This window comes from Oncorhynchus masou, chromosome 9, assembly GCF_036934945.1.
Source record: "Oncorhynchus masou masou isolate Uvic2021 chromosome 9, UVic_Omas_1.1, whole genome shotgun sequence".
Lineage (NCBI taxonomy): Eukaryota > Metazoa > Chordata > Actinopteri > Salmoniformes > Salmonidae > Oncorhynchus > Oncorhynchus masou.
The window spans coordinates 16,417,350-16,440,870 of record NC_088220.1 but is presented as its reverse complement, the minus strand read 5'-3'; the positions used below and the strand labels follow the sequence as shown (position 1 = coordinate 16,440,870).

The following is a 23,521-nucleotide window of genomic DNA, read 5'->3' as shown; positions in this document are numbered from 1 at the left end:
GCTACTGTACTGATGTTACTCTAGGCTACTGTACTGATGTTACTGTAGGCTACTGTACTGATGTTACTGTAGGCTACTGTACTGACTGTACCATAGGCTACTGTACTGATGTTACTGTAGGCTACTGTACTGACGTTACCATAGGCTACTGTACTGACGTTACCATAGGCTACTGTACTGACGTTACCATAGTCTACTGTACTGACGTTACTGTAGGCTACTGTACTGACGTTACCATACTGACGTTACCATAGGCTACTGTACTGACGTTACCATAGTCTACTGTACTGATGTAACTGTAGGCTACTCTACTGATGTTACCATAGTCTACTGTACTGATGTTACTGTAGGTTACTGTACTGACGTTACCATAGGCTACTGTACTGATGTTACTGTAGGCTACTGTACTGACGTTACCATAGGCTACTGTACTGACGTTACCATAGTCTACTGTACTGATGTTACTGTAGGTTACTGTACTGACATTGCAATAGGCTATTGTACTGACATTCCCATAGTGACGTTACCATAGGCTACTGTACTGACGTTACTGTAGGCTACTGTACTGACGTTACCATACTGACATTACCATACTGACGTTACTGTAGGCTACTGTACTGATGTTACCGTAGGCTACTGTACTGACATTCCCATACTGATGTTACCATACTGACGTTACCATAGGCTACTGTACTGACGTTGCCGTAGGCTACTGTACTGATGTTACCATACTGACGTTATCATAGGCTACTGTACTGATGGTACCGTAGGCTGCTGTACTGACGTTACCATAGGCTACTGTACTGATGGTACTGTAGGCAACTGTACTGACAGTACCATAGGCTACTGTACTGATGTTACCATAGGCTACTGTACTGACGTTACCATAGGCTACTGTACTGATGTTACTGTAGGTTACTGTACTGACGTTACCATAGGCTACTGTACTGACGTTATCATAGTCTGCTGTACTGATGGTACTGTAGGCTACTGTACTGATGTTACCATAGTCTACTGTACTAACATTACTATACTGACGGTACCGTAGGCTACTCTACTGACAGGACCTTAGGTTACTGTACTGACATTACCATAGGCTACTGTACTGATGTAACTGTAGGCTACTGTACTGACGTTACCATAGGCTACTGTACTGACGTTACCATAGTCTACTGTACTGACGTTACTGTAGTCTACTGTACTGACGTTACCATACTGACGTTACTGTAGGCTACTGTACTGACGTTACCATACTGACGTTACTGTAGGCTACTGTACTGACGTTACCATACTGACGTTACCATAGGCTACTGTACTGACGTTACCATAGTCCACTGTACTGACGTTACCATAGTCTACTGTACTGACGTTACTGTAGGTTACTGTACTGACGTAACCATACTGACGTTACCATAGGCTACTGTACTGACGTTACCATAGTCTACTGTACTGATGTTACTGTAGGCTACTCTACTGACGTTACCATAGTCTACTGTACTGATGTTACTGTAGGCTACTGTACTGACGTTACCATACTGACGTTACCGTAGGCTACTGTACTGACGTTACCGTAGGCAACTGTACTGACGTTACCATACTGACGTTACCATAGTCTACTGTACTGATGTTACCATAGGCTACTGTACTGATGTTACCGTAGGCTACTGTACTGACGTTACCGTAGGCTACTGTACTGACGTTACCGTAGGCTACTGTACTGATGTTACTGTAGGCTACTGTACTGATGTTACTGTAGGCTACTGTACTGATGTTACTGTAGGCTACTGTACTGACGTTACCATACTGACGTTACCATAGTCTACTGTACTGATGTTACCATAGGCTACTGTACTGACGGTACCATAGGCTACTGTACTGATGTTACTGTAGGCTACTGTACTGACGTTACCATACTGACGTTACCATAGTCTACTGTACTGATGTTACCATAGGCTACTGTACTGACGGTACCATAGGCTACTGTACTGATGTTACTGTAGGCTACTGTACTGACGTTACCATAGTCTACTGTACTGACGTTACCATAGTCTACTGTACTGACGTTACTGTAAGCTACTGTACTGACGTTACCATACTGACGTTACCATAGGCTACTGTACTGACGTTACCATAGTCTACAGTACTGACGTTACCATAGGCTACTGTACTGATGTTACCATAGGCTACTGTACTGATGTTACCGTAGGCTACTGTACTGACGTTACCGTAGGCTACTATACTGACGTTACTGTAGGCTACTGTACTGGCGTTACCGTGGCTACTGTACTGATGTTACTCTAGGCTACTGTACTGTTGTTACTGTAGGCTACGGTACTGATGTTACTGTAGGCTACTGTACTGACTGTACCATAGGCTACTGTACTGATGTTACTGTAGGCTACTGTACTGACGTTACCATAGGCTACTGTACTGACGTTACCATAGGCTACTGTACTGACGTTACCATAGTCTACTGTACTGACGTTACTGTAGGCTACTGTACTGACGTTACCATACTGACGTTACCATAGGCTACTGTACTGACGTTACCATAGTCTACTGTACTGATGTAACTGTAGGCTACTCTACTGACGTTACCATAGTCTACTGTACTGATGTTACTGTAGGTTACTGTACTGACGTTACCATAGGCTACTGTACTGATGTTACTGTAGGCTACTGTACTGACGTTACCATAGGCTACTGTACTGACGTTACCATAGTCTACTGTACTGATGTTACTGTAGGTTACTGTACTGACATTGCAATAGGCTATTGTACTGACATTCCCATACTGACGTTACCATAGGCTACTGTACTGACGTTACTGTAGGCTACTGTACTGACGTTACCATACTGACATTACCATACTGACGTTACTGTAGGCTACTGTACTGATGTTACCGTAGGCTACTGTACTGACATTCCCATACTGATGTTACCATACTGACGTTACCATAGGCTACTGTACTGACGTTGCCGTAGGCTACTGTACTGATGTTACCATACTGACGTTATCATAGGCTACTGTACTGATGGTACCGTAGGCTGCTGTACTGACGTTACCATAGGCTACTGTACTGATGGTACTGTAGGCAACTGTACTGACAGTACCATAGGCTACTGTACTGATGTTACCATAGGCTACTGTACTGACGTTACCATAGGCTACTGTACTGATGTTACTGTAGGTTACTGTACTGACGTTACCATAGGCTACTGTACTGACGTTATCATAGTCTGCTGTACTGATGGTACTGTAGGCTACTGTACTGATGTTACCATAGTCTACTGTACTAACATTACTATACTGACGGTACCGTAGGCTACTCTACTGACAGGACCTTAGGCTACTGTACTGACGTTACCATAGGCTACTGTACTGACGTTACCATAGGCTACTGTACTGACGCGTTACCATAGGCTACTGTACTGGCGTTACCATAGTCTACTGTACTGACGTTACTGTAGTCTACTGTACTGACGCGTTACCATACTGGCGTTACTGTAGGCTACTGTACTGACGTTACCATACTGACGTTACTGTAGGCTACTGTACTGACGTTACCATACTGGCGTTACCATAGGCTACTGTACTGGCGTTACCATAGTCCACTGTACTGACGTTACCATAGTCTACTGTACTGACGTTACTGTAGGTTACTGTACTGACGTAACCATACTGACGTTACCATAGGCTACTGTACTGACGCGTTACCATAGTCTACTGTACTGATGTTACTGTAGGCTACTCTACTGACGTTACCATAGTCTACTGTACTGATGTTACTGTAGGCTACTGTACTGACGTTACCATACTGACGTTACCGTAGGCTACTGTACTGACGTTACCGTAGGCAACTGTACTGACGTTACCATACTGACGTTACCATAGGCTACTGTACTGATGTTACCATAGGCTACTGTACTGATGTTACCGTAGGCTACTGTACTGATGTTACCGTAGGCTACTGTACTGACGTTACCGTAGGCTACTGTACTGACGTTACCGTAGGCTACTGTACTGATGTTACTGTAGGCTACTGTACTGATGTTACTGTAGGCTACTGTACTGATGTTACTGTAGGCTACTGTACTGACGTTACCATACTGACGTTACCATAGTCTACTGTACTGATGTTACCATAGGCTACTGTACTGACGGTACCATAGGCTACTGTACTGATGTTACTGTAGGCTACTGTACTGACGTTACCATAGTCTACTGTACTGACGTTACCATAGTCTACTGTACTGACGTTACTGTAAGCTACTGTACTGACGTTACCATACTGACGTTACCATAGGCTACTGTACTGACGTTACCATAGTCTACAGTACTGACGTTACCATAGGCTACTGTACTGATATTACCATAGGCTACTGTACTGATGTTACCGTAGGCTACTGTATTGACGTTACCGTAGGCTACTATACTGACGTTACTGTAGGCTACTGTACTGACGTTACCGTAGGCTACTGTACTGATGTTACTCTAGGCTACTGTACTGATGTTACTGTAGGCTACTGTACTGATGTTACTGTAGGCTACTGTACTGACTGTACCATAGGCTACTGTACTGACAGGACCGTAGGTTACTGTACTGACATTACCATAGGCTACTGTACTGATGGTACTGTAGGCTACTGTACTGACGGTACCATAGTCTACTGTACTGACGTTACTGTAGGCTACTGTACTGACGTTACCATACTGACGTTACCATAGGCTACTGTACTGACGTTACCATAGTCTACTGTACTGACGTTACTGTAGGCTACTGTACTGACGTTACCATACTGACGTTACCATAGGCTACTGTACTGACGTTACCATAGTCTACTGTACTGACGTTACCATACTGACGTTACTGTAGGCTACTGTACTGACGTTACCATACTGACGTTACCATAGGCTTCTGTACTGACGTTACCATAGTCTACTGTACTGACAGGACCGTAGGCTACTGTACTGATGGTACTGTAGGCTACTGTACTGACGTTACCATACTGACGTTACCATAGGCTACTGTACTGACGTTACCATAGTCTACTGTACTGACAGGACCGTAGGCTACTGTACTGACGGTACCATAGGCTACTGTACTGATGTAACTGTAGGCTACTGTACTGATGTTACCATAGGCTACTGTACTGACGTTACCATAGGCTACTGTACTGACGTTACCATAGTCTACTGTACTGACGTTACTGTAGGCTACTGTACTGACGTTACCATACTGACGTTACTGTAGGCTACTGTACTGACGTTACCATACTGACGTTACCATAGGCTACTGTACTGACGTTACCATAGTCTACTGTACTGACGTTACCATAGTCTACTGTACTGACGTTACTGTAGGCTACTGTACTGATGTTACTGTAGGCTACTGTACTGACGTTACCATAGGCTACTGTACTGACGTTACCATAGTCTACTGTACTGATGTTACTGTAGGCTACTGTACTGACGTTACCATAGGCTACTGTACTGACGTTACCATAGTCTACTGTACTGACGTTACTGTAGGCTACTGTACTGACGTTACCATACTGACGTTACCATAGGCTACTCTACTGACGTTACCATAGTCTACTGTACTGATGTTACTGTAGGTTACTGTACTGATGTTACTGTAGGTTACTGTACTGACGTTACCATAGGCTACTGTACTGACATTATCATAGGCTACTGTACTGACGTTACCATAGGCTACTGTACTGATGTTACTGTAGGTTACTGTACTGATGTTACCATAGACTACTGTACTGACGTTACCATAGTCTGCTGTACTGATGATACTGTATGCTACTGTATTGACGTTATCATTTTCTACTGTACTGATGTTACCATAGTCTACTGTACTAACATTACTATACTGACTGTACCGTAGGCTACTGTACTGACAGGACCGTAGGTTACTGTACTGACATTACCATAGGCTACTGTACTGATGTTACTGTAGGCTACTGTACTGACGTTACCATAGGCTACTGTACTGATGTTACTGTAGGCTACTGTACTGACGTTATCATAGTCTACTGTACTGATGGTACTGTAGGCTACTGTACTGATGTTACCATAGTCTACTGTACTAACATTACTATACTGACGGTACCGTAGGCTACTCTACTGACAGGACCTTAGGCTACTGTACTGATGGTACCGTAGGCTACTGTACTGATGTTACCATAGGCTACTGTACTGATGGTACTGTAGGTTACTGTACTGACGTTACCATAGGCTACTGTACTGACGTTACTGTAGGCTACTGTACTGACGTTACTGTAGTCTACTGTACTGACGTTACCACAGGCTACTGTACTGATGTTACTGTAGTCTACTGTACTGACGTTACCATAGGCTACTGTACTGACGTTACCATAGTCTACTGTACTGACGTTACTGTAGGCTACTGTACTGACGTTACCATACTGACGTTACCATAGGCTACTGTACTGACGTTACCATAGTCTACTGTACTGACGTTACTGTAGGCTACTGTACTGACGTTACCATACTGACGTTACCATAGGCTACTGTACTGACGTTACCATAGTCTACTGTACTGACGTTACCATAGGCTACTGTACTGACGTTACCATAGTCTACTGTACTGACGTTACCATACTGACGTTACCATAGGCTACTGTACTGACGTTACCATAGTCTACTGTACTGACGTTACTGTAGGCTACTGTACTGACGTTACCATACTGACGTTACCATAGGCTACTGTACTGATGGTACCATAGTCTACTGTACTGATGGTACTGTAGGCTACTGTACTGACGTAACCATAGTCTACTGTACTGATGGTACTGTAGGCTACTGTACTGACGTTACCATACTGACGTTACCATAGGCTACTGTACTGACGTTACCATATTCTACTGTACTGACGTTACTGTAGGCTACTCTACTGACGTTACCATAGTCTACTGTACTGATGTTACTGTAGGTTACTGTACTGATGTTACTGTAGGTTACTGTACTGACGTTACTGTAGGCTACTGTACTGATGTTACTGTAGGTTACTGTACTGACGTTACCATAGGCTACTATACTGATGTTACTGTAGGTTACTGTACTGACGTTACCATAGGCTACTGTACTGATGTAACTGTAGGTTACTGTACTGATGTTACCATAGTCTACTGTACTGATGTTACCATAGTCTGCTGTACTGATGATACTGTATGCTACTGTATTGACGTTATCATTTTCTACTGTACTGATGTTACCATAGTCTACTGTACTAACATTACTATACTGACTGTACCGTAGGCTACTGTACTGACAGGACCGTAGGCTACTGTACTGAAGTTACCCTAGGCTGCTGTACTGAAGTTACCATACTGACGTTACCCTAGGTTACTGTACTGACATTACCATACTGACGTTACCATAGGCTACTGTACTGACATTATGGTAGGCTGCTGTACTGGCGTTGCCGTAGGCTGCTGTACTGAAGTTACCCTAGGCTGCTGTACTGAAGTTACCCTAGGCTGCTGTACTGAAGTTACCCTAGGCTGCTGTACTGAAGTTACCCTAGGCTGCTGTACTGGCGTTGCCGTAGGCTGCTGTACTGAAGTTACCCTAGGCTGCTGTACTGAAGTTACCCTAGGCTGCTGTACTGAAGTTACCCTAGGCTGCTGTACTGAAGTTACCCTAGGCTGCTGTACTGAAGTTACCCTAGGCTGCTGTACTGGCGTTGCCGTAGGCTGCTGTACTGAAGTTACCCTAGGCTGCTGTACTGAAGTTACCCTAGGCTGCTGTACTGAAGTTACCCTAGGCTGCTGTACTGAAGTTACCCTAGGCTGCTGTACTGAAGTTACCCTAGGCTGCTGTACTGAAGTTACCCTAGGCTGCTGTACTGAAGTTACCCTAGGCTGCTGTACTGAAGTTACCCTAGGCTGCTGTACTGAAGTTACCCTAGTCTGCTGTACTGAAGTTACCCTAGGCTGCTGTACTGAAGTTACCCTAGGCTGCTGTACTGAAGTTACCCTAGGCTGCCGTACTGAAGTTACCCTAGGCTGCTGTACTGAAGTTACCCTAGGCTGCTGTACTGAAGTTACCCTAGGCTGCTGTACTGAAGTTACCCTAGGCTGCTGTACTGAAGTTACCCTAGGCTGCTGTACTGAAGTTACCCTAGGCTGCTGCACTGAAGTTACCCTAGGCTGCTGTACTTAAGTTACCCTAGGCTGCTGTACTGACGATACCATACTGATGGTACCGTAGACTACTGTACTGAAGTTACCCTAGGCTGCTGTACTGAAGTTACCCTAGGCTTCTGTACTGAAGTTACCCTAGGCTGCTGTACTGACGGTACCATACTGATGGTACCGTAGACTACTGTACTGAAGTTACCCTAGGCTACAGTACTTAAGTTACCCTAGGCTGCTGTACTGAAGTTACCCTAGGCTGCTGCACTGAAGTTACCCTAGGCTGCTGTACTGAAGTTACCCTAGGCTTCTGTATTGAAGTTACCCTAGGCTGCTGCACTGAAGTTACCCTAGGCTGCTGCACTGAAGTTACCCTAGGCTGCTGTACTGAAGTTACCCTAGGCTGCTGTACTGAAGTTACCCTAGGCTGCTGTACTGAAGTTACCCTAGGCTGCTGTACTGAAGTTACCCTAGGCTTCTGTATTGAAGTTACCCTAGGCTGCTGTACTGAAGTTGTAATTCTGTGGACCTAATTCTGATGATGCAGGTCATAACAAGATTCCCAGCACTTCAAGCCTTTTCCTCAACCCTTTCTTGCTCTCTCCCCAATTGTTTGTCCATGTATGTAAACAACTATCTTGCCTGCTCTATCCGCAGTGATTGGTGAAGTAATTTAATGAGCTTAATGTGAAAAAGTGTTGATTTCACATGTTAGGGAGATTACAGGGAGAATAGTGCGCTCACACAGTAAGTGTGGTCAGTCTCCCCCTGGCATCTGAGGACCCACCATGCAGTCTGGGGCCTGAGAGGAGGGAAGGAGAGTGAGAAAAACCCTACAATGATTTACTGGTACAGTACATACACCTTAGCCAACTACACTTGAACTCAGTTTTTCACAATTCCTGAAATTGAATCCTCGTAAAAATTTCCTGTTTTAGGTCAGTTTGGATCACCTCTTTATTTTAAGAATGTGAAATGTCATAATAATAGTAGAGATAATGATTTATTTCAACTTTCATTTCTTTCATCACATTCCCAGTGGGTCAGAAGTTTACATACACTCAATTAGTATTTTGTAGCATTTAAATCGTTTAACTTGGGTAAAATGTTTCGGTAGCCTTCCACAATAAGTTGGGTGAATTTTTTTCCCATTCCTCCTGACAGAGCTGGTGTAACTGAGTCAGGTTTGTAGGCCTCCTTGCTCGCACACGCTTTTTCAGTTCTGCACACACATTTTCTATGGGATTGAGGTCAGGGCTTTGTGGTGGCCACTCCAATACCTTGACTTTGTTGTCCTTCAGCCATTTTGCCACAACTTTGGATGGATGCTTGGGGTCATTGTCCATTTGGAAGACCCATTTGCGACCAAGCTTTAACTTCCTGACTGATCTCTTGAGATGTTGGTTCAATATATCCACATAATTTTCCATCTTCATGATGCCATCTATTTTGTGAAGTGGACCAGTCCCTCCTGCAGCAAAGCACCCCCACAACATGATGCTGCCCCCCCCCCTGTGCTTCACGGTTGGGATGGTGTTCTTCAGCTTGCAAGCCTCCCCCTTTTCCCTCCCAACATAACGATGGTCATTATAGCCAAACAGTTCCATTTTTGTTTCATTAGCCCAGAGGACATTTCTCCAAAAAATACGATCTTTGTCCCCATGTACAGTTACAAACCGTAGACTGTTTTTTATAGCTGTTTTGGAGCAATGGCTTCTTCCTTGCTGAGCAGCCTTTCAGGTTATGGTGATATATAGGACTCGTTTTACTGTGGATTATAGACACTTTTGTACTTGTTTCCTTCAGCATCTTCACAAGGTCCTTTGCTGTTGTTCTGGGATTGATTTGCACTTTTCGTACCAAAGTACGTTCATCTCTAGGAGGACAGAATGCATCTCCTTCCTGAGCGGTATGACCGCTGCGTGGTTCCATGGTGTTTATTCTTTGTACAGATGAACGTGGTACCTTCAGGAGTTCTTGGCTGATTTCTTAGATTTTCCCATGATGTCAAGCAAAGAGGCACCGAGTTTGAAGGTAGGCCTTGAAATACATCCACATGTACACCTCCAATTGACTCAAATGATGTCAATTAGCCCATCAGAAGCTTTTAAAGCCATGACATAATTTTCTGGAATATTCCAAGCTGTTTAAAGGCACAGTCAACTTATGTATGTAAACTTCTGACCCACTGGAATTGTGATACAGTGAATTATAAGTGAAATAATCTGTCTGTAAACAATTGTTGGAAAAATGACTTGTGTCATGCACAAAGTAGATGTCCTAACCGACTTGCCAGAACTATAGTTTGTTAATTAAGAAGAAACTTGTGGAGTGGTTGAAAAATGAGTTTTAATGACTCAAACCTAAGAGTATGTTAACTTCTGACTTCAACCCTACGTTCTCCATGTTTTCTACATTGTAACAAGTTAGCATCTGATCTATATTCTACTGTAACCTGGACCGCGGTCCAACATATTGCCTGTCTTATTGACAAATATAATTTTGCCATGTTTGCTTACTGCTTTGGCCGGGGAAGATGAAACACTAAATGGCTGCCAAGGGCAGTTCTCACATGAACAGGTTTCTCTTCTGTTGTCGCCCTTCCAACCATACATTCTAATGTTCATTGACCCATTACGCACACCAAATGGCACCAATATAATATATATATAGGGATTAGGGTGCCTTTTGGGATGCAACCCCACTCTGTTGGACCCAGAACAGACTGGAGACATTAAAGCTACCTTTGGCCCTTAAGACCCAGGGATGGTTTGCCCCGGAGGGTCAAGCATGACTCTGTGCGCAGTAGTCAGAACACGTTAACCCCATTGGGTACAGTAGTACAACATGTTGTTATTATCATAGTCATATATGCCTGAATCTCTATCCATGGCTGAGTAGTAATAATAATAGATTTATTTTAGTGTTTGTATTACAAATGGAATCTCAAAGTCGCATTAAAAAACATGGTTATTATTATACAGTACAGGTTATATAAGGAGGATACAGCATGTTAATATTATACTAGATCAGCTGTTATTCTACAGATTATATGAGGAGGATACAGCATGTTAATATTATACTAGATCAGCTGTTATTCTGCAGGTTATATAAGGAGGATACAGCATGTTAATATTATACTAGATCAGCTGTTATTCTACAGATTATATGAGGAGGATACAGCATGTTAATATTATACTAGATCAGCTGTTATTCTGCAGGTTATATAAGGAGGATACAGCATGTTAATATTATACTAGATCAGCTGTTATTCTACAGATTATATGAGGGTACAGCATGCTAATATTATACTAGATCAGCTGTTATTCTGCAGGTTATATAAGGAGGATACAGCATGTTAATATTATACTAGATCAGCTGTTATTCTACAGATTATATGAGGGTACAGCATGCTAATATTATACTAGATCAGCTGTTATTCTAGAGGTTATATAAAGAGGATACAGCATGCTAATATTATACTAGATCAGCTGTTATTCTGCAGGTTATATGAGGGAACAGCATGTTAATATTATACTAGATCAGCTGTTATTCTACAGATTATATGAGGAGGGTACAGCATGCTAATTTTATACTAGATCAGCTGTTATTCTAGAGGTTATATGAGGAGGGTACAGCATGTTAATATTATACTAGATCAGCTGTTATTCTACAGATTATATGAGGGTACAGCATGCTAATATTATACTAGATCAGCTGTTATTTTGCAGATTATATGAGGGTACAGCATGCTAATATTATACTAGATCAGCTGTTAATCTACAGGTTATATGAGGAGGGTACAGCATGTTAATATTATACTAGATCAGCTGTTATTCTACAGATTATATGAGGGTACAGCATGCTAATATTATACTAGATCAGCTGTTATTCTACAAATTATATGAGGGTACAGCATGCTAATATTATACTAGATCAGCTGTTATTCTACAGATTATATGAGGGTACAGCATGCTAATATTATACTAGATCAGCTGTTATTCTTCAGGTTATATGAGGAGGGTACAGCATGCTAATATTATACTAGATCAGCTGTTATTCTACAGGTTATATGAGAGTACAGCATGTTAATATTATACTAGATCAGATGTTATTCTACAGGTTATATGAGAGTACAGCATGTTGATATTCTACTAGATCAGCTGTTATTCTTCAGGTTACATGAGGAGGGTAGTGTTATGGTTTTCTTCCATCGAAGGAGAGGCGGACCAAAATGTAGCGTGGTTATCTTTATACATCTTTATTAAAGATAAAAAATGAACAATATACTTCTACAAAAACAAGAAACGTAAAAATCCGAAACAGCCCTATCTGGTGCAACAAACACAGAGACAGGAACAATCACCCACGAAACACTCAAAGAATATGGCTGCCTAAATATGGTTCCCAATCAGAGACAACGATAAACACCTGCCTCTGATTGAGAACCACTCTCGGCAACCATAGACTTACCTAGACTACTTCACTAAACCACAATCCCATAACCTACAAAAAACCCCTAGACAAAACACACCACATAACTGAGGGACAGCTCGGGACTGAGGGACAGCTCGGGACTGAGGGACAGCTCGGGACTGAGGGACAGCTCGGGACTGAGGGACAGCTCGGGACTGAGGGACAGCTCGGGACTGAGGGACAGCTCGGGACTGAGAGGAAGCTCGGGACTGAGAGGAAGCTCGGGACTGAGAGGAAGCTCAGGCAGGTTGATGGCTCTAGCAGATCCTGGCTGACTGGCGGTTCTGGCAGATCCTGGCTGACTGGCGGCTCTGGCAGATCCTGGCTGACTGGCGGCTCTGGCAGATCCTGGCTGACTGGCGACTCTGGCTGCTCCATGCTGACTGGCGACTCTGGCTGCTCCATGCTGACTGGCGACTCTGGCTGCTCCATGCTGACTGGCGACTCTGGCTTCTCCATGCTGACTGGCGACTCTGGCTGCTCCATGCTGACTGGCGACCCTGGCTGCTCCATGCTGACTGGCGACCCTGGCTGCTCCATGCTGACTGGCGACCCTGGCTGCTCCATGCTGACTGGCGACCCTGGCTGCTCCATGCTGACTGGCGACTCTGGCTGCTCCATGCTGACTTGCGACTCTGGCTGCTCCATGCTGACTGGCGACTCTGGCTGCTCCATGCTGACTGGCGACTCTGGCTGCTCCATGCTGACTGGCGACTCTGGCTGCTCCATGCTGACTGGCGACTCTGGCTGCTCCATGCTGACTGGCGACTCTGGCTGCTCCATGCTGACGGGAGACTCTGGCGGCTCATGACAGACGGGATACTCTGGCGGCTCATGACAGACGGGAGACTCTGGCGGCTCATGACAGAAGGGAGACTCTGGCGGCTCATCACACACTGGCCTGACCAAAATCGAGGTTGACATGTTCTTCTGCAGTGCACACAGTTGTTGGCTTCTGGAGGTTGTCAACAGGTTGGTTGTGAAAGGTTGCGCAGAGGTTGTACACTGGTTGTAAATATGTTGCAAGCAGTGCATAGACAGGTTGCAGACATGTACTTCAGACAGACTATCCAGACGCCACAGACCCGTTATCAGTTGACATACATGTACTGTAACAAGTACCATGTTGAAGGACACAGATTAAGGGATTCATCCGACCTTGTCCTTACTGTAGTTAATGACCCTCTTATCTGGGTAGCTCTCATGTTGCTTGGAAACGGCTTTGAGGTTATATTTTGACTGTATCAATATGGAAAATAATCCTGTTAATGTGTGGATTATAGTAACAATTTTTGCTTTCCTCAAACCATCTCTCACTACCTTCAATATCGCTCCCTCTACCACTACCTCTTCCCGACCTGTCCCTCCCTCTCCTCCCTGCCTCCAGCCTGGGTGGGGGCCCTGGCGATGGGCATGATCTTCTTCTGTTCCCCCGTGGTCTCCATGTTCACCGATCACTTCGGCTGCAGGAAGACAGCTGTGGGCGGGGCCACCGTGGCCTTCATCGGACTCCTCAGCACCGCCTTCGCAAAGTAACAGAAACTTCTGTTCTAGAGCCCTTCTAGAACCCTCCAAACATTCTAGAATCATTAGAACACTCCACACCGTTTATTACTATGACAACCCATCTACTCTAGAACTATTACAACCCATCTACTCTAGAGCCCTTCTAGAACCCTCCAAACATTCTAGAATCATTAGAACACTCCACACCGTTTATTACTATGACAACCCATCTACTCTAGAACTATTACAACCCATCTACTCTAGAACCCTTCTAGAACCCTCCACAATCTTTAGAACTGTCCTTGTATGTTTTGACACTCCTTTTGCACATCATTTACACATCCTGCCCTCAGTGACTTGAGCATTACACATTCATGTTAGGGTGTCACAGGCTCTGTTCCAAAATGTACACTGACTTACAAGGAAGTAAAGTATTGGATATACAGTGCATTCGGAAAGTATTCAGACCTCTTGACTTTTTCCACATTTTGTTACGTTACAGCCTTGTTCTAAAATTGATTAAATCAAAAATTTCCCCCCTCATCAATCTATACACAATAGCACATAATGACAAAGCAAAAATAGGTTTTTAGAATGTATTACAAAATAAAAAACGATATCATATTTACATAAGTATTCAGATCCTTTACACAGTACTTTGTTGAAGCACCTTTGGCAGCAATTACAGCCTCAAGTCTTCTTGTGTATGACGCTACAAGCTTGGCACACCTGTATTTGGGGAGTTTCTCCCATTCTTCTGTGCAGATCCTCTCAATCTCTGTCAGGTTGGATGGGGAATGTTGCTGCACAGCTATTTTCAGGTCTCTCCAGAGATGTTTGATCGGGTTCAAGTCCGGGTTCTGACTGGGCCACCCAAGGACATTCAGAGACTTGTCCCGAAGCCACTCCTGCATTGACTTGGCTGTGTGCTTAGGGTCGTTGTCCTGAGCGCTCTGGAGCAGGTTTTTATCAAGGATTTCTCTGTACTTTGCTCCGTTCATCTTTCCTTTGTTCCTGACTAGTCTCCCAGTCCCTGCTGCTGAAAAACATCCCCACAGCATGTTGCTGCCACCACCATGCTTTACCATAGGGATGGAGCCAGGTTTCCTCCAGATGTGATGCTTGGCATTCAGGACAAAGAGTTCAATCTTGGTTTCATCAGACCAGAGAATCTTGTTTCTCATAGTCTGAGAGTCATTAAGGTGCCTTTTGGCAAACTCCAAGCAGGCTGTCATGAGCCTTTTACAGAGGAGTGGCTTCAGTCTGGCCACTCTACCTTAAAGTCCTGATTGGTGGAGTGCTGCAGAAATGGTTGTCCTCCTGGAAGGTTCTCACATCTCCATAGAGGAACTCTTGAGCTCTGTCAGACTGACCAGCGTGTTCTTGGTCACCTCCATTACCAAGGACCCTTCTCCCCAGATTTCTCAGTTTGGCCGGGCAGCCAGCTCTAGGAAGAGTCTTGGTGGTTCCAAACGTCTTACATTTAAGACTGATGGAGGCCACTGTGTTCTTGGGGACCTTCAATGTGCAAGCATTTTTTGGCACCCTTCCCCAAATGATGTCCAATTAATTGAATTTACCACAGGTGGACTCCAATCAAGTTGTCGAAACATCTCAAGATTGATCAATGGAAACAGAATGCATATGAGCTCAATTTCTAGTCTCATAGCAAAGGGCCTGAATACTTACGTAAATAAGGTATTTCCGTTTTTTTCTTTTTAATACATTTGCAAACATTTCTAAAAACCTGTTTTCGCTTTGTCGTTATGAGGTATTGTGTGTAGAGTGAGGAGAACAATTCATTTAATTTATTTTAGAATAAGGCTGTAATGTAACAAAATGTGGAAAACGTCAAGGGGTCTGAATACTTTCCGAATGCACTGTATTTTCTAGCTGCTAAGTTATGCTAGTGTGGAACAAAGCACAGTGGTGAGATCGCCTGCCTCTTCACCCGTTAGAATTGACATACAGTAGTTTTCCAGTGTTTTATTACCTCTACCCCCTTCCCACCCAGGTCCCTCAGCCTGCGGTATTTCACCTATGGGATCCTGTTTGGCTGTGGCTCGTCCTTTGCCTTCCAGCCCTCCCTGGTGATCCTGGGCCACTACTTCCGGCAGCGGCTGGGCCTGGCCAACGGCGTGGTGACGGCGGGCAGCAGCCTGTTCTCCATGGGCCTCCCGGTGCTGCTCACCAAGGTGGTGGAGCCGCTGGGCCTCAGCAGAACCTTCCAGATCCTCAGCCTCTTCATGCTGGTACTGTTGTAATGTGTTCAATGATAATCCATTGCACAGCCTGTTTATTTAGGTTTCCCTGATTTTGAATGATGTGACTCGTTGAAGTAAACGTCAGATTCGACTTTGAACAACTGTTTCTTTTCGTTCTTTTAAACTTAACAGGTCCAGGCCCTGCTGGCCCTGACCTTCAGACCCCTGCTTCCCCAGAGAGCTCCAATGGGACCACCAGAACCAGGGGGCCCCGCTGGGTCCACAACCCAGCCAGGAGCCCCTGCCCGGGGAAGCCGCTGGAGCAGGGCCCAGACCCAGGTCCGGAAGGCCTTTAACGTGAAGGTGTTCCACATCGTCACCTACCGGGTGTGGGCGTTCGGGGTGTCTACGGCTGTGCTGGGTTACTTTGTGCCTTACATCCACTTGGTAAGGGCTCAGGGACCATCAATACAATTTCTTCAAGATTTGACCATGTTCTTGATATTGTGCTGTATTTAGGGCACCGTTTTCACACCTACGCTGTGAGTGAAATTATAATGATAGAATTATAATAATCTGCAGCACAATTTATGATGTCACTTTTCTTGAACAATTTCCATTTAGAATGTTGCTGTGTGTTGGTTTACAGCACAGCTGTGTTTGCGAGGGGACAATAATGTCACCCTAACAGCTTCTAGTGTCAGCTTAATTGGCATCTTATCGTATGTAGGAAAACTAGACTTTCTGACCAAGAGTTCACCAAGTCAACTTAAGAGGAAATCTTGTGTAATATTGTGTTGTGTTACGTTGTGTGTTGGGTTAGGTTACATTGTGTTGGGTTAGGTCGTGTCATATTGTGTTGTGTTGGGTTAGGCTGTGTTGCTAGGTTACATTGTGTGTTGGGTTAGGTTTCATTGTGTGTTGGGTTAGGTTACATTGTGTGTTGGGTTAGGTTGTGTCATTGTGTTGTTGTGTTAGGTTGTGTCATTGTGTTGTTGTGTTAGGTTGTGTCATTGTGTGTTGGGTTAGGTTACATTGTGTGTTAGGTTACATTGTGTGTTGGGTTAGGTTGTGTTATTGTGTTGTTGTGTTAGGTTGTGTTGTTGTGTTAGATTGTGTGTTGGGTTAGGTTACATTGTGTGTTGGGTTAGGTTTTCAGACAAACCCACTTATCTAAAATAAGCAGCTAGTGACATTGTTGCATGGTGATGTGAGGAATATCAAGGAGACACCTTGTCACAGCAGTATCTTACGTTAAAAATCCCAGAGGGATGAGGAAGGAGGACAGAAGGAGAGAGGGAGGGAAGGAGTAGAAAGAGAGAGGGAGGGAGGGACAGAGAGTGAGAGGGAGGGAAGAGAAGGGGGTGGTAGATGTGTAGTGTGAAGTTCTGCTACACAAGTCAGATGTTTCTGGCAGCCTCCCCACTGCCTGTCCTGTTTTCTCAGGCCCCACTGCCAATCCTGTTTTCTCAGGCCCCAGAGCCTGTCCTGTTTTCTCAGGTCCCAGAGCCAGTCCTGTTTTCTCAGGTCCCAGAGCCAGTCCTGTTTTCTCAGGCCCCAGAGCCTGTCCTGTTTTCTCAGGCCCCAGAGCCTGTCCTGTTTTCTCAGGCCCCAGAGCCAGTCCTGTTTTCTCAGGTCCCAGAGCCAGTCCTGTTTTCTCAGGCCCCAGAGCCTGTCCTGTTTTCTCAGGCCCCAGAGCCTGTCCTGTTTTCTCAGGCCCCAGAGCCTGTCCTGTTTTCTCAGGCCCCAGAGCCAGTCCTGTTTTCTCAGGCCCCAGAGCCAGTCCTGTTTTCTCAGGCCCCAGAGCCTGTCCTGTTTTCTCAGGCCCCAGAGCCAGTCCTGTTTTCTCAGGCCCCAGAGCCAGTCCTGTTTTCTCAGGCCCCAGAGCCAGTCCTGTTTTCTCAGGCCCCAGAGCCTGTCCTGTTTTCTCAGGCCCCAGAGCCAGTCCTGTTTTCTCAGGCCCCAGAGCCAGTCCTGTTTTCTCAGGCCCCAGAGCCAGTCCTGTTTTCTCAGGCCCCAGAGCCAGTCCCAGATGTGAACAAAGCCGCAGGCTTTTGTTGTGCTCTTTGCTTTAGGTCAGCCCTAAAAATGGGTATCCTATGGCCCTTGATGTTATGCTGGTGCCATGTAGTGCAGAATCAAAGCAGAGGAAACACTTCACATGTTTCCTCAGGGAGAGAAGCTTCTGATCAGGAATGGACTTCAGAGGGTTTTGTGTTTTGGATCAGATTCAGGTGTTGGGCAGAGAGGAGAGAAAGGAAATCACTCACCTATAGCTCCGCCCCTTCCTGCTTCATTGTTGACAGTTCTTCTGACAGTGGGACGTTGATGAAAAAATGTGTTATTCCAAGGAATGGTTATGGAAATTTGAAATGTTATAAGGAGAAAATATCCCTGTTTCTCCATTGAAATCCCTTCACTAAGAATCCCATTGATTATTTCAACATGGGAATAACACACATGAAAGAATCCATGAGGACATATCAAAAAATTATTACGCATTTGATGTGCAATTCTGTATTTTGTTTGGCTGCGTCCAACCCCTCAGGGTGTGTATGTATCCAGGGGGCTTGGTTTGGCTGCTTCCAACCCCTCAGGGGTGTATGTATCCAGGGGGCTTGGTTTGGCTGCTTCCAAACCCTCAGGGGATGTATGTATCCAGGGGGCTTGGTTTGGCTGCTTCCAACCCTCAGGGGTGTATGTATCCAGGGGGCTTGGTTTGAAAGCAGCAATGGACATTTTATTTTTTTCACCCCTTGTTCTCCCCAATTTCATGGTATCCAATTGGCCAACTGCGCCAGGCCCGCCACAGGAGTCGCTAGTGCATGTTGAGACAAGGATATCCCTGCCGGCCAAACCCTCCCTAACCTGGACAACACTGGGCCAATTGTGCGCCGGCCCATGGGCCTCCCATTCACGGCCGGCTGCGACAGAGCCTGGACTCGAACCCACACAACCCAACAGCTAGCACTGCAGTGCCTTAGACCACTGCGCCACTCGGGAGGCCCTAAGCAATGGACATTTTAAATGTTAATTCCTCTTGTTCTTTTCCACCAGATGAACTTCGTGAAGGAGCAGTTCAAGGAGCCCCAGAAGGAGTGGATCCTGTTGGTGTGTATAGGAGCCTCATCTGGCGTGGGACGCCTCCTCTTCGGGAAAGTAGGAGACCTCATTCCCGGAGCCAAGAAGATCTGGATGCAGGTGAGGTAACCCTCTTCGGCATTCAATTGTCAGCTTAATTGGAACCAATTCAGATGTTTAAATATGGGTAAGCACGTCAGCCACATCCCCTTGGTCTTTTCCCCTGGATGGTGACTGCTACTAAATACTTCAAATCCATGACTATTTCAAATACATACAATACCGTTCAAAAGTTTGGTGTCACTTAGAAATGTCCTTGTTTTTTAAAGAAAAGACCATTTGTTGTACTTTAAAATAATATCAAATTGATCAGAAATACGATGTACAGTTGTGGCCTAAAGTTTTGAGAATGACACAAATATACATTTTCACAAAGTCTGCTTCCTCAGTTTGTATGATGGCAATTTGCATATACTCCAGAATGTTATGAAGAGTGATCAGATGAATTGCAATTAATTGCAAAGTCCCCCTTTGCCATGCAAATGAATTGAATCCCCCAAAAACATTTACACTGCATTTCAGCCCTGCCACAAAAGGACCAGCTGACATCATGTCAGTTATTCTCTTGTTAACACAGGTGTGAGTGTTGACGAGGACAAGGCTTGAGATCACTCTGTCATCTGATTGAGTTTGAATAACAGACTGGAAGCTTCAAAAGGAGGGTGGTGCTTGGAATCATTGTTCTTCCTCTGTCAACCATGGTTACCTGCAAGGAAACACATGCCGTCATCATTGCTTTGCAAAAAAAGGGCTTCACAGGCAAGGATATTGCTGCCAGTAAGATTGCATCTAAATCAACCATTAATCGGATCATCAAGAACTTCAAAGAAAGCGGTTCAATTGTTGTGAAGAAGGCTTCAAGGCGCCCAAGAAAGTCCAGCAAGCGCTAGGATAGTCTCCGAAAGTTGATTCAGCTGCAGGATCGGGGCACCACCAGTACAGAGCTTGCTCAGGAATGGAAGCAGGCAGGTGTGAGTGCATCTGCACGCACAGTGAGGCGAAGACTTTTGGAGGAAGGCCTGGTGTCAAGAAGGGCAGCAAAGGAGCCACTTCTCTCCAGGAAAAACATCAGGGATAGACTGATATTTTGCAAAAGGTACAGGGATTGGACTGCTGAGGACTGAGTTAGTCATTTTCTCTGATGAATCCCCTTTCCGATTGTTTGGGGCATCCGTAAAAAAGCTTGTCCGGTGAAGACAAGGTGAGCGCTACCATCAGTCCTGTGTCATGCCAACAGTAAAGTATCCTGAGACCATTCATGTGTGGAGTTGCTTCTCAGCCAAGGGAGTGGGCTCACTCACAATTTTGCCTAAGAACACAACCATGAATAAAGAATGGTACCAACACATCCTCCGAGAGCAACGTCTCCCAACCATCCAGGAACAGTTTGCTGAGGAACAATGCCTTTTCCAGCGTGATGGAGCACCTTGCCATAAGGAAAAAGTGATAACCAAGTGGCTCGGGGAACAAAACATGGACCCAAAATATCTATGTCCAGGAAACTCCCCAGACCTTAATCCCATTGAGAACTTGTGGTCAAACCTCAAGAGGTGGGTGTACAAACAAAAACCCACAAATTCTGACAAAGTCCCAAGCATTGATTATGCAAGAATGAGCTGCCATCAGTCAGGATGTGGCCCAGAAGTCAATTGACAGCATGCCAGAGCGGATTGCAGAGGTCTTGAAAAAGAAGGGTCAACACTGCAAATATTGACTCTTTGCATCAACTTCATGTAATTGTCAATAAAACCTTTGACACTCATGAAATGCTTGTAATTATCCTTCAGTATTCCATAGTAACATCTGACAAAATTATCTAAAGACACTGAAGCAGCAAACTTTGTGAAGATTCATATTTGTATCATTCTCAAAACTTTTGGCCACGACTGTAGACATTGTTAATGTTATAAATTACTTTTGTAGCTGGAAATGGCTGATTTAAAAAAAAAATGGAATATCTACATAGGTGTACAGAGGTCCATTATCAGCAACCATCACTCCTGTGTTCCAATGGCACGTTGTGTTAGCTAATCCAAGTTTATCATTTTAAAAGGCTAATTGATCATTAGAAAACACTTTTGCAATTATGTTAGCACAGCTGAATACTGTTGTCCTGATTAAAGAAGCAATTACAACTGGCCTTCTTTAGACTAGTTGAGTATCTGGAGCATCAGCATTTGTGGGTTTGATTACAGGCTCCAAATGGCCAGAAACAAAGAACTTTCTTCTGAAACTCGTCAGTCTATTCTTGTTCTGAGAAATGAAGGCCATTGCGAGAAATTTCCAAGAAACTGAAGATCTGGTACGACGCTGTGTACTACTCCCTTCACAGAGCAGCGCAAACTGGCTCTAACCAGAATAGAAAGAGGAGTGGGAGCACAACTGACCAAGAGGGCAAGTACATTAGTGTCTAGTTTGAGAAACAGATGCCTCACAAGTCCTCAATTGGCAGCTTCATTAAATAGTACCCACAAAACACCAGTCTCAACGTCAACAGTGTAGAGGCGACTCCGGGATGCTGGCCTTCTAGGCAGAGTTCCTCTGTCCAGTGTCTGTGTTCTTTTGCCCATCTTAATCTTTCCTTTTTTTGGCAAGTCTGAGATATGGCTTTTTCTTTGCAACTCTGCCTAGAAGGCCAGCATCCCAGATTTTCTCATGATGTCAAGCAAAAAGGCACTGAGTTTGAGGGTAGGCCTTGAAATACATCCACATGTACACCTTCTATTGACTCAAATGATGTCAATTAGCCTATCAGAATCTTCTAAAGCCATAACATAATTTTCTGGAATTTTCCAAGCTGTTTAAAGGCACAGTCAACTTTTGTGTATTTAAACTTCTGACCCACTGGAAATGTAATACAGTGAATTATTAGTGAAATAATCTATCTGGTAACAATTGTTGGAAAAACTACTTGTGTCATGCACAAAGTAGGTGACCTAACCGACTTGCCAAAACTATAGTTTGTTAACAAAAGATTTGTGGAGTGGTTGAAAACAAGTTTTAATGACTCCAATCTAAGTGTATGGAAACTCCCCCCCCCCAAAAAAGGGCTTTTCTTTCAAAAACAAGGACATTTCTAAGTGACCCCATTCTTTTGAACGGTAGTGTAAGTAAAATACTCGCTGCGCTTGATAAAATGGAACTAATTGAGGTGGTTGAAAGTATTTAACATGGACTTGACCCAAGTTGTTTGCCATGTTGGTCAGTTGCTTTGTTGTTTCTGTATGAAGTGAAAGAGTGTATAAAGGGAGAAGGTATTAGTCTGGAGAGGTATTGGACAACATTAACCTAAGACTCTTCTCTCCGACACGTTACACAATGCCACCCAAAGTAAAATGTACGCCCACACCACTGTACTTCAAGTGACTTTGGAGAAAAGTGTCTGCTAAATGGCATTAATTATTGCCTGTTTTTTGTCCCTGCTCTTCTCGCCCCCAGTCGGTGTCGTTCATGGTGCTGGGGCTGATGTCCATGATGATCCCCCAGTGCACGGTGTTTGAGGGGCTGATTGTGGTGTGTGTGTTCCTAGGGCTGTGTGATGGCTGCTTCATCACCATCATGGCTCCTATAGCCTTTGAGCTGGTGGGCCCCATGCAGGCCTCCCAGGCTATAGGATACCTACTGGGACTCATGGCCCTGCCCATGACCGCAGGACCCCCCATCGCTGGTGAGTACTATCGGTTCCTTGGGTTACTAAATACTGACCTCCAAACATTTTGAATGGCAGGTGATAAAGAGATGGTTTACTTCTACGTGACAGGCAATCGCTGCTGAGTATCACCTCAAAACTTAGGAGTGGAAGCCAACGTGATAAAGAGATGGTTTACTTCTATGTGACAGGCAATCGCTGCTGAGTATCACCTCAAAACTTAGGAGTGGAAGCCAACGTGATAAAGAGATGGTTTACTTCTATGTGACAGGCAATCGCTGCTGAGTATCACCTCAACTTAGGAGTGGAAGCCAAGGTGATAAAAAGATGGTTTACTTCTATGTGACAGGCAATCGCTGCTGAGTATCACCTCAAC

At 44.6% G+C, this 23,521-nt stretch overlaps 1 protein-coding gene across 1 annotated transcript in view; it reads left to right on the top strand.

The window, feature by feature from the left end:
* The window catches only part of LOC135545569 (monocarboxylate transporter 8-like), a 43,687-nt gene that overhangs the window by 9,048 nt on the left and 11,118 nt on the right, over positions 1 to 23,521 (top strand). The window contains exons 2-6 of the mRNA XM_064973272.1: positions 14,033 to 14,177; positions 16,166 to 16,403; positions 16,548 to 16,802; positions 19,413 to 19,556; positions 22,935 to 23,163. Of these exons, the coding sequence (XP_064829344.1) occupies positions 14,033 to 14,177; positions 16,166 to 16,403; positions 16,548 to 16,802; positions 19,413 to 19,556; positions 22,935 to 23,163 (1,011 nt within the window). The remainder of the gene's footprint in view (positions 1 to 14,032; positions 14,178 to 16,165; positions 16,404 to 16,547; positions 16,803 to 19,412; positions 19,557 to 22,934; positions 23,164 to 23,521) is intronic.